This window comes from Physeter macrocephalus, chromosome 11 (genome assembly GCF_002837175.3).
Source record: "Physeter macrocephalus isolate SW-GA chromosome 11, ASM283717v5, whole genome shotgun sequence".
NCBI lineage: Eukaryota > Metazoa > Chordata > Mammalia > Artiodactyla > Physeteridae > Physeter > Physeter macrocephalus.
The window spans coordinates 30,796,979-30,809,462 of record NC_041224.1 but is presented as its reverse complement, the minus strand read 5'-3'; the positions used below and the strand labels follow the sequence as shown (position 1 = coordinate 30,809,462).

Sequence of the window (12,484 nt, the reverse complement as noted above, 5' to 3'; positions counted from 1 at the left end):
CCCCCCGCCCCCGGCGGCTTGCTTGTAAAGGCTGGCTGTGTCCGTCGGTGGATTCTGTCTCGTTTGGAACAGTGGCCCTCGTGACGGCCCTCCCTTTCCTCGGCATCCGCGTACTCCTACCTGCCCCTCTGGTGGCTTCTCGGCATCGTGTTCCTTTTCTCTCTTGCCATGCTTCTTCCCCCACCACTTGACCCGAGAAGTGAGTGTTGAGGAGGAAGACATTCTTGCTCTTTTAAACGTAACCGGAGCCCAGTTCCTGTCACCTTTTCCTCCGGGGCAGCTAAACGATTGCAGGTTCCAGAGTCACGGGACCCACACATCCGCTCAGTCATCTGCATGCACTCAGGTCCCGGATTCCCACGAAGATTATAAGAGTGAAGAAGGGGTGGGACTGGGAAACACAGCTGTGATTCGGGAGTTAGCCATGGCAGCAGTGGCGGGTGGAATGATTTTCCAGGAGACCCCAATGCCTGGCCGCGCCTGACCCCCCCTCTAGGGTGGGGTCTGGAATTCGGTGGTCAGCCTGGCTGGGCCTCCCAAGGGCAGCGCAGGTTCTGCCCAGGCGTACATCGTGAAAGAAAGTTCGAATTTACTCTATACCGACCGTCAAACTCCAGCTCTCTGCCAGCATCGGTCCGACCCTTTCTTTTACACCGAGTGTGATGTTCTTGTCCCTGTTCCCAAGGAGCTTGGCCAGAAGATTTTGGCATTAAAATCCCAGCTCCCATGGCAGTTGCCTGGCTGGTTGACCGAAGCGAAGGCGGACGGCTTCCCTTGGCTGGGACGGCACCTCCTGAGCCGGGGTGGCAGGATGCGCGTTTGCCCTCCTTCCAGGAGTAGCAGCCTCCCCGCTGGACTGCCAGCAGCCGGGTTCTTGGTTGGGGTTGGGCCCGAACTGGGCTCTGGTGGCCCCTGAACACTTCACTGTTCAGAGCGGGGCAGGGGCTTGATGGAGACAGACCCCAGCTCAGGCTCCTGGGCCACGAGCCCTGGGGGACTTCAGAGGTCCCCACTCCACTGGAGTTGTCCCTTTGTCGGAAGGCTAGTGTTTGGCCCTTGCTGGCGGTTTCCTGCGTCTTTGGTCTCCTGGCTGGGGGAGGCTTGCGTTTCCTGTCCTAAGCTGGTTGTTCTCCCTGGGAGCAGGAGCTGTGAAGATCCTGGCTTGAGGTCGGTGGGAGGGGGTCCAGCACCACACCTGCCCCCGCCCCCCGCCCCCCGCCCCTCGTGCCGCCCCCAGCGGTCGCCCGAGCCTCACACCCAGGACCCCTGCCTCTGTGTTTCTGGAGGCTGGCAGCAAGGTCCTTCTGATCTCTTCCCTGCTGTAACTGCATCACTGTCTGTGCAGAACCGTCCTGCTCTTCCTCCCTCGCCTGCTTTGCGAACATCGTGTCTGTCTGAGTGGGTGTCTTGGAATGATCGGGCAGGGGGTTCGGGAGGAGAGGTCATCCCTTGTTCTTGCCGAGCGCTAGACACGGGACGAGCCAGCAGCCCCTCGGTCCAGGGCCGTTCACTGTGCTCGGGCTTGTGGTCTCAGTGAAATCCAGAAGCAGAGAAACGTGTTTGGTTTGGTTTTGGATTTTTTGTTTTGGCTTATTGACTCCCCCTTCCTCGTAACTGTCGCCTTCTCTCTTTTGTCTTTGTCTCGCTTAGGATGCAAAGAAGGGACCTAACCCGCTCATGAGACGCAATAGTGTCACCCCACTAGCCAGCCCCGAGCCCACCAAAAAGCCTCGCATCAACAGCTTTGAGGAGCATGTGGCCTCTACCTCCGCTGCCCTGCCCACCTGCCTGCCCCCGGAGGTGTCCACGCAGCTGCCCGGACAAGTGCGTTGACCCCCTTCTCCTTCCTGAGTCGAGTCTCGTGCAGGGTGGGGAGACCGTGCCTGCTGGGGAGGAGTGTGCCCGGCGGAGCGGCGGCGGCCTCAGACCCAGGCCCGCTTGGGGGTGTGCGGGGAGAGGACAGGGATGCCGCTCTGAGCGTGGGACCCCCGGATCCGTCCTTGAGACCTTGACTATGCGTGCACACGCCCGTTCTGGGGAGGTGGTCTTCCCCGGGCAGAGCCAGGCAGAGCAAAGAAACGGCCGAGTGTGCGATCCATTCACATTGGTGAATAGTTTCTTCTAAAAGTTGAAGGCAACCCCCAGTTCAGGAGTCTCCATCCAGCTCTGGGCTGTTGGCGTCTGTGTGTCCCGGGGACGTCTTTTCTGTCCCCACGCTGAGTATTCTTCCTGACTTGCTCCCTTGCCATCGTTCCCCGTTAGAGAAAAGCTCTTGTCAGATGGGGCCCTGGGAGCGTGTACAGAGCCAGCATGGCCGGGCTGGAACCCGGGCCGGAGGACCTGGAATTAGCCATTTTCTCCTATAATGTAGTAAAAAAAACCCCAAAGCAGAAAACCAATTAGATTTCATTCTTAGGTTATTTCATTCGCTGTGATGGTGAAAGGCTAAAAGATACTGGCTACTGGGCATTAAGATTTTTTTTTCAGAAAACCACTCTTTTCCTCAACAACACCCGAGAATCCTGGCCAGGATGTGAGACGTAGAAATCCCTGGGCACAAATTTGGGTCCCGCCCAGTGGTCTCCCCCACCTCCCACCCGCCATGCCTGGCCTCTGACACAGAAATCACAGGCTCAGGTTCCAATTGGATTTGTTAATGAGCTGGGTGCTGAAGGCCCACAAGCTCTTCCTGCGTTTCCCCCAAAACTCATTTAAACCGTGTGTTGTCTGAAAATGTGTTGTGTGTGGCGGTGGGGTGGGGGGGTGTTGTGCAGCCCCAGCAGGCCATCGTACCTCTTCAGGCCTCAGTTTTCGCATCTGTGGAATGGGGGAGCAGCAGCTACTGCCAAGGGCTGATCAATGGGGTGATCGTGCTGAGACTCTGACATGGTGGTGTCTGCTCCTGGCGCCGGCTCTGGGGTTTTATTGTCAGGTTCCGTCACCTCCCTGGCCTTCAGTCTCCCTGTTTTTTAAAATGAGGGAGGTAGACTGGCTGGGAGATGTCTAATGAGCGCTCCTTTCAGGTCTAACGTCTGACGTCAGAGGTGCTTTCTATGAAAACTGAGAACTGAAGTGGTGTGTCAGTGATATCCTGCATTGGTGTAAACGGTGGGGTCATAGTTGGAAGGTTAGAGGCCGCAGTCACGGACGCCGTGGGGACCGGCTGGGTGGGGGTTGGGCCGTGTGCAGGGCCACCGGCTGGACATGGCCGGGAGGGTCCAGGGCTCTGTCTCCGCGGAGGCTGCCTGGTCCCCGATGACCTGGGCCCCTCACCCTGTCCCTCAACTGACTCTCTCTCCCACCTTTTCTCTCTGCAGCCTTTGCTAGGGAAAGCCTGTTTGTAAGTATTTTACTCTGAGTACTTTTGCATTTTGCATCTCTTTCCGCTTGCTTTTGCCAGTTTGGCCTCCTATCTGTTAAAGTGTTGAAGGTAATGCCAGTTTCTGTGAAATCTGAAGGAGGAAGATGGGACGGGAGGAAGAATAAGGGATTCATGGATTTTCGGAAAAGGGTACAGGAAGTCGGCGGGTTTTTGGTACATCTTCCTGCTGCCGCGGCCACCGCAGGGCCGGGGCGACTGTTCGTATTTGCAGTGCTTGATGGCTGGATGTCTATCTACTTTTTCCCCTCTTAGAGTCAGATTTTGGCAGGAGCTGGGTTTGTGCCTACTGATGTTGTCTCTTAAGTTCTGGGCCTCTCCCGGGAGAGCCCTGTCATTTTGAAAGGAAAGTTTACCCAGAGCCTAACCTGCAAAACAAAGAGTGGAGGACCCAAGCCTCTCCCACCTGTCCTGGCAAGGACCCCCACCTTCAGGGGCTCTGGGACTCCCAGGCTCTGGAGAGGTCTGTGTGGGAGCCATCATTCTGCATCGGGTTGTCCCGTATCACAACCTGCTCGACATTTACGGTCACGTTTAGGATGGGGTGCAGCTTTCTCTCTGCAGAGAGTTCAGTGTTAGTAGCTGCTGGATAATCCAGCGCTCTCTCTGCTCCGGTGGCCCCCAGCCCCAGAAGGAACTGAGGCCTTTATGTTGCAGAGTTTTAATAAGAGACACCCTGAAATATCATCCCCAACGCCACGAGTCACACCCACCCCGCGTCCCTTTCGCTGGTTAGGCTACCTGGACTAATTCACGCAGAAACGTGGCTTATTCTTGGAAGGTAGGAGCTGTTGGGCATCATGCTTGGACTAGGTGGTACCACCTGTTGAGAAATATATTTCATCACTTTACGGCTTGTACACATCCCGAGTCTTTAGTCCTTAAAATAACCCCAGGAGGTCGCAAGGCAGTTCCTGTCCCTGTTGCCCAGATGAGGGTGAGTCTCTCGCCCACGGTCACCCAGCTGGTTCGTTGCAGAACCAGCCCTTGAATGGGTCTCCCAGTCCCAAAGGCTGGCTGTTTTCTCTCTGCCGGTTTCCAGAACAGCCAGGGTCCCATTCACCTGCCTATCCTGGGCACCTGACGTTTGCAGCCTGTGGGCGTGGCCTCAAGCTGTTCAGTTTCCTTTCTCTTTCTTGCAGCCTCTCCCCCGCAGCTGCTACCCGTGGCTGAGACGTGTTTATTTAATGGTGGGCCTGCGCATTAAGTTCAGTCTTTAAGAGTAACAGTCCCACGTCCGTTACCCCCTGACACCAGGCGTTGCACCCAGGATGCCCTGGGATCAAGAGTTCTCCTTGTGTGAAAACTAGCCTTTGGGTTTGGAACCTTACGGTTTTGCATCTGTGTGTATCCTGTTTCTTCTGACCCATGGCCTGATGCTGCCAGGAGAGAAATCTGCTTGCTGGGAGGGGGCCATTCAGGCACATCCCCCAACCCTCTAAGGTTGAACTTGTCCATCTCTGAGGCTAATAATGCCTGTAGCCAAAATCCCTTCAGTTCAGCAAAAATGTGTTCTCTGGACCCATTACACCTGCATCCACTCAAGTGTCCCAGCGTCCAGGTGTTTTTTGTTTTTGGGTTTTTTGGTGTGTTATGCGGGCCTCTCACTGTTGTGGCCTCTCCCGTTGCGGAGCACAGGCTCCGGACGCGCAGGCTCAGCGGCCATGGCTCACGGGCCCAGCCGCTCCGCGGCATGTGGGATCCTCCCGGACCGGGGCACGAACCCGTGTGCCCTGCATCGGCAGGCGTACTCTCAACCACCACGCCACCAGGGAAGCCCCGTCCAGGTGTTTTGATGATGAGAATATGGATGTAGCACTTAGCAAGATACCTGACATGTGGTCAGTGCCTGGTGCACAGTAGCTCTTCCCGTGGGAGATGTGATGCCCTGTGCTTTGGTGGTCACATCCAGGGCTCTCTGGTCTGTGTTCCCTCCTGCACTGGCCAGGGGTACTTCTCCTCGTGTGCGGCAGGAGCGCCTAGGGACTAGGGAGTGGGGTGCCCCTGGGGTCTTAGGGTTGTGGCCCGAGGATGCCGGTGATGCTGGTGCTCTGGTAAAACAGGCACGACAGCCAGGTGGGACTCAGCGCCCGCCCTGCAGTCCACTCTCCAGGGGCTGCACTAGGGCCCGGGACCAGCGGACCATCTGGCCCTCACGATGCATCCTCGACTTTTAAGTTTCAAATGCACGCTAAGAAGAGAATCCTACTAAAGATGTTTTGTTTTCTTTTTCTTTCCCAACATGTTTCTTCCTCCCCCCCCACTATGCTTGAAAGACGAACTGTCTGTCATATTTTCTCAAAGTTTTCTCCTTACTAACCTTGGAAAGGTAAATGGCTCCGTGCATGCCCTCCTGTCCCCTCCACGTCTCTCTGGGTCATGGCATCTCAGCCCTTGGGGCATCTCAGTCTGCGTGAAGACTGGCCATTGTGACGTCTGTGACTCATACACCCTGTGCCCCAGAACTTGTGCGTTTTTAAAGAGCAGCCCCATTGTCTTGAGATCCTCCATGTGTCCAGAGCCAGGGGCACCATGAGTGAATGACGTGGCCTGTGCCTGCGGTCCCCCATGTCATCATTGCATTGCCATCATTCGTGGGTGCTCCGGCCTTGGGCATGAGGTGTCCCAGGGTGGGTGGGAGCCAGCACCTCCATCTCTGACCCCACGGGTTGACTGGGTCCTCTCTGGCCGCGAGGCTGGGGGCCTCCCCAGGAGACACCCCGCTCACAGGGGCTGTCTGATGCACTCGTGCTCTGAGGGTCGGTCACCTGGGCTCCTGAGTCCGGCTGAGAGCGGGCTCAGATCAGGCACTGGCTTCCGTGCTGCCAGCCCTGCGATGGTCCTCTGTAGAGATTCTCCACCTCAGCCCCCCGGTTCACGCGGGAGGGGAGTGGGCCTTGGTGACACTTACATTTCTGTCTGCCTGGGTTCCACTCTCCCTGCCGCCCCTTTGAGACAGTCTTGGTGGAGACACTCAGGATGCAAGAGAACACTTTTAAAGATTCTGCTTCCCTTTCCTGCAGGGTGGGTTAGGGAGGGTAGGTCAAGAGACTGCTGCTGTGTGGTGGCGTTTTGGTACTGGCCAGCATCTTTGGGGTGGGGCTTCTGGGTAGGATTGCTTTTATTAGAACGGGGTGAGAGCTTTACTGACACATGCCTTCTCTGCCCGGCTCCCTTGCTTGAGTGCTGGCATCCGAGCTGTGTTCCTGTCATCCAGGTCCCTAGGTCTGTGGTATACCCTGCTGGGAGGAGAGTCCTGATGCTTCTCCAGATTTAACCCCCCACCCCCCACCCCGCCTTCCTCTGCCTGACAGCGAAGCCAGCAAGAGTTTCCCGGGTTGGGGCAAGGGTAGCCTTGGGCTCTAAAGGGCCGTGAGCCGGGAGTGGGGGGCGGGGGGCTAGGTGCTGGCACCCAGTGCTCCCCAGGACAGCTCGGACCCACAGGAGCTGCCTGCCCTCCCCTCCCTGCCTCCCTGCCTCCTACAGGCAGATGTCTCAGGGCCCCTCCCGGCCCTTCTCCCGTGGGACCCCCGGGCTTAGCCTCCACCACGTTCCTGGGCCACTGTTTGGTGGTGATGCTCTTCGGGGCCGTGTTCTTTGTTGGGGAGAGGGGGGCACGTCTCAACTGCATGGCTTTCGCCTTTGCTTTAGAACCCTAGTCAACAGGAATGGTAACCGGCTTCCCCGTCTTTTCTCCCGAAAGCAGAACATGAAAGGCTCTCCGAGCAGCGCGGAGGCCTCCAGGACGCACTGACGCAGCCCCGCCGGCGCCCCGCCCTTTCGCTCCCGCAGCTTTGCTCCTGCCCTTCTGTCTGCCCAAGGCCAGCGATCCCGAGGACATCTCCCGGAGGGCGGCGTGGAGGAGGGGCTGCTGCTCCAGGAGGACCGGGCCCCCGCCTGCCTGTGCTCCCCTGGCCTTCGGGCCACGCGCCCCGCGGACCCCTTGAGGCCCGGGAAGGACGATGTGCAGGGGGGGGGCGGGACGGCGGCGCCTCCCCGTGGGCTTGTTCATCTCGTTTCTGGACCTTCCCTGCTGGGGAGATGACACTGCCCCGAGTCCTAACCTTAAAGGGGGCCTGGATCTCAGCTGCTGAAGGTTAAGGGACACTGAAGGCTTTCAGAAGGCTCTTGGTGCCTCTCGGTCTGGACGTCGCCTCCTGCAGGGAGCCCTCGGCCCGTGCTAGGTTGGAGTCGGCCGGCAGAGCCCGGAGCTGGACCTGCTGGTAAGCCAGGCAGCGACCCTCTGCGTGTCGCTCACCCTCCCGGGTGTGTGTCCTGCCTCTGAAGATGGTGTGGGGCCGTCTAGCTGCGGAGGCAGGAGGAAATATGTTGCCGAAAGAGCACCGGGGCCTCGCCTCCCAGGGAAGGCTCCCGCCTGGATTCGAGGCACCTGGGACACGGCTCTCCCGGGGCTGCTGGCTCGTGCACTTTTGTTTATGGCAGAGAGTGTGACCTGAAAGTCACACCTCAGGAACTTAGATGTTTGCATTTTGCGCCCTTGGGGTTGGAGCTCTGAAAGGATGTGGGAGTTGGGCAGCCTGTGGGGAGGGGAGGGACCCCTCACCCCGTGGAACGAGGGTCTGGCCTCCTCCTTTGGGGCCTTCATCACCTCCTGTGTTTCCCTGGTGGGGACAGTGGCCCAAGCCAGGCCTCGCTCGCGGCCACTTCCTCCGAGAGCCTGGCTATCCGCTGTCTCCTGGCGGGATTCAGCTCGGTTCCCTACGCTTGGGACCCAAGCGTCTGCTGTGTGCCCAGCGTGGGGCTGGGTGCCTTGGGCGATTCTGGAGGAGAGAGTGTCCTCCTTTGCCTTCATGGCACCTGTGGCATTTTGGGGGCGTGGTTCAAGGCAGGGCTTGTGGACACGTGGTTCTAAACACCTGTAGTTTCCGCCTGCGGGTTTTCCTCTGAGGCCTCCGAGGACTGGGGGATGGGGGGGTGTCGAGGCCCAGGAGGATGGATTCGGACTCAGCAGTAGAGTTTGTCCAAATGACCCTTTTCAGGATTTCTGAAAGCCGGTGCCAAAGGTCACCTTCCCTTCCTGCCTTCTGCTTTGGGGTCCCACATCCTTACCCCTCTTAGCTTGTGCAGTAGTCACTGGGGGTAGGGGCAGGGGCGTCTAGACAGCTGGAGCTGGGAGTGTGGAGAGAGGAGCTGTTTGGGGGTTTTTGTTTGAGAGGAGCTTTTAGAAAAATGCACGTTCCTCTGGTTGGGAGAAAAGGGAACACGATTCAGACACCCTACAACCAGGTTTGTGGGTTTCACACAAAACCATTCAAATCCTCCCTTCCCTTAACTGGCCATCTTCCCAAGACGATGTCTCTCTGTGCATTCCCGTGCAAGACTGGTTACTTTCTCGCTTTCCCGCTGTCTTGTCAGACGTGCGTGCGTGTGTGTGTGTGTGTGTGTGTGTGTGTGTGTGTGTGTGTGTGTAGGTTTGTGTTTTTAGACGGAGGGGCCTGCAGCTCTGCTCTTGAGAATGGCTCTCTTATGTCCACCTTTTGGCTCCTTCTCTGGTGGTCGGAGCTGACCCTGAATTTTGACTCTTAATGGCTGGTCTGAGTGGGGTCTTCGTGAAAGGTGTGTCCCCCCTTGCCTCTGACTGCCCGAAATCAGTGCATCCACAAAGGATGCACTTGGCCTAACCCGGGACCTTGGTTTTCAGGAGGCTCAGTGGGGAGAGAGAACATCAATACGGGCGGGGAGGGGAGATGGGCAGAGAGCCGAGGCTGGGAGACTGGAGACCAGGGGCCTGACATCTGAGGAGGGAGGCGGTGGACAAGGGTGTGTCTGAGCCACGGTCTCAGGGCTTCTGCAATGCCGACCATTGACTCTCACTCCCTCACCCCCTGAAAAACATCTGGGACCAATAGTTTTAATTTTGCATGTTTGTTTTGGGGGCGGGCTCACCCCTCTCCTTCTTCTGTCCTGAGACCGTGGGCGAAGCTCTTCGTTTGGGGGAGTGGGGAAGAGAGACTGTTTGAACCACGCCAATGACGTTTTCGTTTCTAATACTTGAAATTTATTTTTTTATTATTTTGATAGCAGATGTGCTATTTATTTATTTAATATGTATAAGGGATCCTGAAGATGGAAAGCTGTATAGATTGGGTCTTGTTAGTTGGTTGGCTTGGGGGCCTTTTACGTGTGATTTCTGACTTCTCTGTGTTCTGTATACATTTGTCTGAATTAATTACCTGGAATGAAGCTGTGCCAGCTTTCAAACAGGGGATGCCTGTCGGAAATTTGTATATTTTGCAGTTGCCAGAACAATAAAATACCTGGTTGAAATACACGGATGAAGTGTGTCTCTGGTCCTTTTTGGGGGGCGGGGAGGAAGAGTCTTTAATCACACTTAGGGTCAGTACGCCAAGTTTCTACCACTCAGCCCCGTCACCTTCCTTCAAACAGGACTTGCAGGGAATTCCCTGGCAGTCCATTGGTTAGGGCTCTGCGCTTCTACTGCAAGGGCCCTGGGTTCGAGCCCCGGTTGGGGAACTAAGATCCCGCAGGCCGCGCGGCATGGCCGAGGAAAGAAAGCAAAACGGGACACGCAGACTCTGATTGTCTAATGTCTGCATTTGCAAAACAATGTTTTGTCACCTTTAAAAAAATGAATAGCCTTTATTTTTAGAGCAGTGTTAGGTTTACAGAGGAGAGCAGGTAGTACAGAGAGTTCTTGGATACCCCCACGTCCAGGCATATATCTCCCCTGTTAGCATCTTGCATTTTGTGGTGCATTTGTTACGACTGATGAGCAAATATTGATGCGTTATTATTACCTAGAATCTATGGTTTCCACTAGGGCTCACTCTGTTGTGTGGTCCTGTGCGTTTTGACAAACACATACTGATGTATCTACCATCACGGTATTCAGAATGCCATCCACCCCCTCTCCCAGCCCCTTCAGTCAGCAGCTGTTCTTTTTTATTGATTTATTTGGCTGTATCTGGTCTTAGTTGCAGCGCATGGGCTTCTCTCTAGTTGTGGCGTGCCAGCTCCAGAACGCAAGGGCTCAGTAGTTGCGGCATCCGGGCTCTCTAGGTGTGGCACGCGGGCTCTACAGCGCGCGGGCTTAGTTGCCCTGCAGCACGTGGGATCTTAGTTCCCCGACCAGGGATCGAACCCACATCCCCTGCATTGGAAGGCGGATTCTTAACCACTGAACCACCAGGGAAGGCCCAGTCAGCAGCTGTTCTTATACAAGCCCTGCAGATGGTGTTGGGGCCCTGGGTAGAATCACAGGAAGGCATTTCATCTTAGGTTCTTGGTCCCTTTCACTTCCCTGCCCTTCCTCCCACCCCCTTGTAGCCCCTTTCAAGGTTCCAATGGGAAGAGACTCAATCTAACTTCCGGGACCACTTTGCCACAACTCAACCCTGTTACTTTGCTTCACCATCTTCATCTCTGCGATGAGGGGACTTCCTCAGGCGGGTGCGGGGCTGGGTGAGGACATGTGTGTGGTTATAAGGCAGCACCGGGCACCCCCATCGGGCATGGCCTTTGTGACCCGCAGGGGCTCTCACCGCGTCTGATTTTTTTTTTTTGTCCACAGCCCCACTGCCACGCTCCAGAAACAGCCCTCACTCCCAAATTAGTCCTGCATCCCATAGGCTTTCCAGCCCTACGTTGTGAAGGGAGCAGGACTCCGCAGCTGGGCACCTCCACTGTGAGATGACTTTGGAGCTTGTCACCTGTCACCGGCGTGATGGGGCAGAGTGCTGATTATGCGTTGGGTTCGGGGCTTAGAGAGGCAGCTTTCACAGACGCCAGTCCTTGTCCCCAAATCAGGGCCAGTCTTCCAGGTTACCTACTAAGGAAATTGGAAGGCTGCCCTAACAGGATATGTACATAGTTTAAAGTCCCGGGCCTGTTGGGAGATGAGAATCCATGACAGTTCTGTGGCCTTTTGGGCAAGCTGAGAGTCATCTGTGCGACAGTGACGGTTATTGAAAAAAATACTGAAGATTGAGTCACCAGGTGGACGCGTGGTGGGTGAAGGGGTGCAGAGAGCTGCAGGAAGGTGAATGCTGGAAGGACACTCGTTATGGAGTGTCTAGAGCCAGACTGTGGCTCTTTGTACCAGGCAAACCAAGTGAGGAATTCCCCAGTGGCAGATAAAGTCATTCTGTCAAACAGGAACAGCTGCAACGCCTAAGACTTAATGGTCTTAAGGAGATCCTTACGCGCCCTGAGAGGTGAGGCAGTTCCTGTCTGCTGTTTTGCAGATGGAGAATCCGACACTCGCCAAAGGTAAAGAACTTCCCCAAGGCTGCTTAGCAGGTGAATTTCAAGGATTCAAATCCAGGTGCCTGGGACACTAAGGTTTGTGGCTTTAACCGTTGTAAAATGTCCCGTCCGCATGTTTCTGGTCTCTCCAAGTGAATGGGAGTTAGCCGTGGAACAGGTGAGAGGTCAGGTCAGTTTCAAGCTGCTTGCCCGCTGGGCTGGGAGGCATGGGCCGTCTTCCCGCCTTGCTCCCTGTGGCGCCCAGCTGGTGGTCAGACGGTCAGGGTCTTCAGGGAAGTCAGCAGTGGCCCTTCAGGAGAAGGTGGGCGCCCTGGTCCAGATTCTGGACTCCCCAGGTAATATCCAGAATCTTGCCTTGCTAATCTTTCCTCCCAAGAAATTGACTAGCACCTTTAAGAGGCAACAGATCACAAGGTTGCATAGAGAGAGGATGCCGCGTGGGCTGGGGAGTGGGCATGCGTGCTTCGGGAGGATTTGCTGCAGCAAAGTGACCTGAGTGAACAGAGCTGGTAGCGTCCCTCTTGAGGGCGGGCTGTGCCTGCATTCTTCATGCCAGGTGCTCCCCCCTGCAGGCCCGGGAGGCCGGCAGGAGACTCCAGCCAGATTTTTTTTTTTAATTTTTAATTTTTATTATTATTTTTTAACATCTTTATTGGAGTATAATTGCTTTACAATGGTGTGTTAGTTTCTGTTTACAACAAAGTGAATCAGTTATACATATACATATGTTCCCATATGTCTTCCCTCTTGCGTCTCCCTCCCTCCCACCCTCCCTATCCCACCCCTCTAGGTGGTCACAAACCACCGAGCTGATCTCCCTGTGCTATGTGGCTGCTTCCCACTAGCTATCCACCCTAT

At 56.0% G+C, this 12,484-nt stretch overlaps 1 protein-coding gene across 6 annotated transcripts in view; it reads left to right on the top strand.

Moving 5' to 3' along the window:
• The window catches only part of PFKFB3 (6-phosphofructo-2-kinase/fructose-2,6-biphosphatase 3), an 86,911-nt gene extending 77,236 nt beyond the window's left edge, over positions 1-9,675 (top strand). For 4 of the 6 annotated variants that reach the window (XM_028496437.2, XM_028496438.2, XM_007119886.4 and 1 more), the window contains 2 exons: positions 1,651-1,824; positions 7,086-9,675. In XM_028496437.2, the coding sequence (XP_028352238.1) occupies positions 1,651-1,824; positions 7,086-7,133 (222 nt within the window). In that variant the 3' untranslated portion in view covers positions 7,134-9,675. Of the gene's footprint in view, positions 1-1,650; positions 1,825-3,317; positions 3,341-7,082 lie in introns of all 6 variants that reach the window. The other 2 variants (XM_028496436.2, XM_028496435.2) reach the window with 2 other exon arrangements.
• The last annotated feature ends 2,809 nt before the right edge of the window (positions 9,676-12,484 follow it).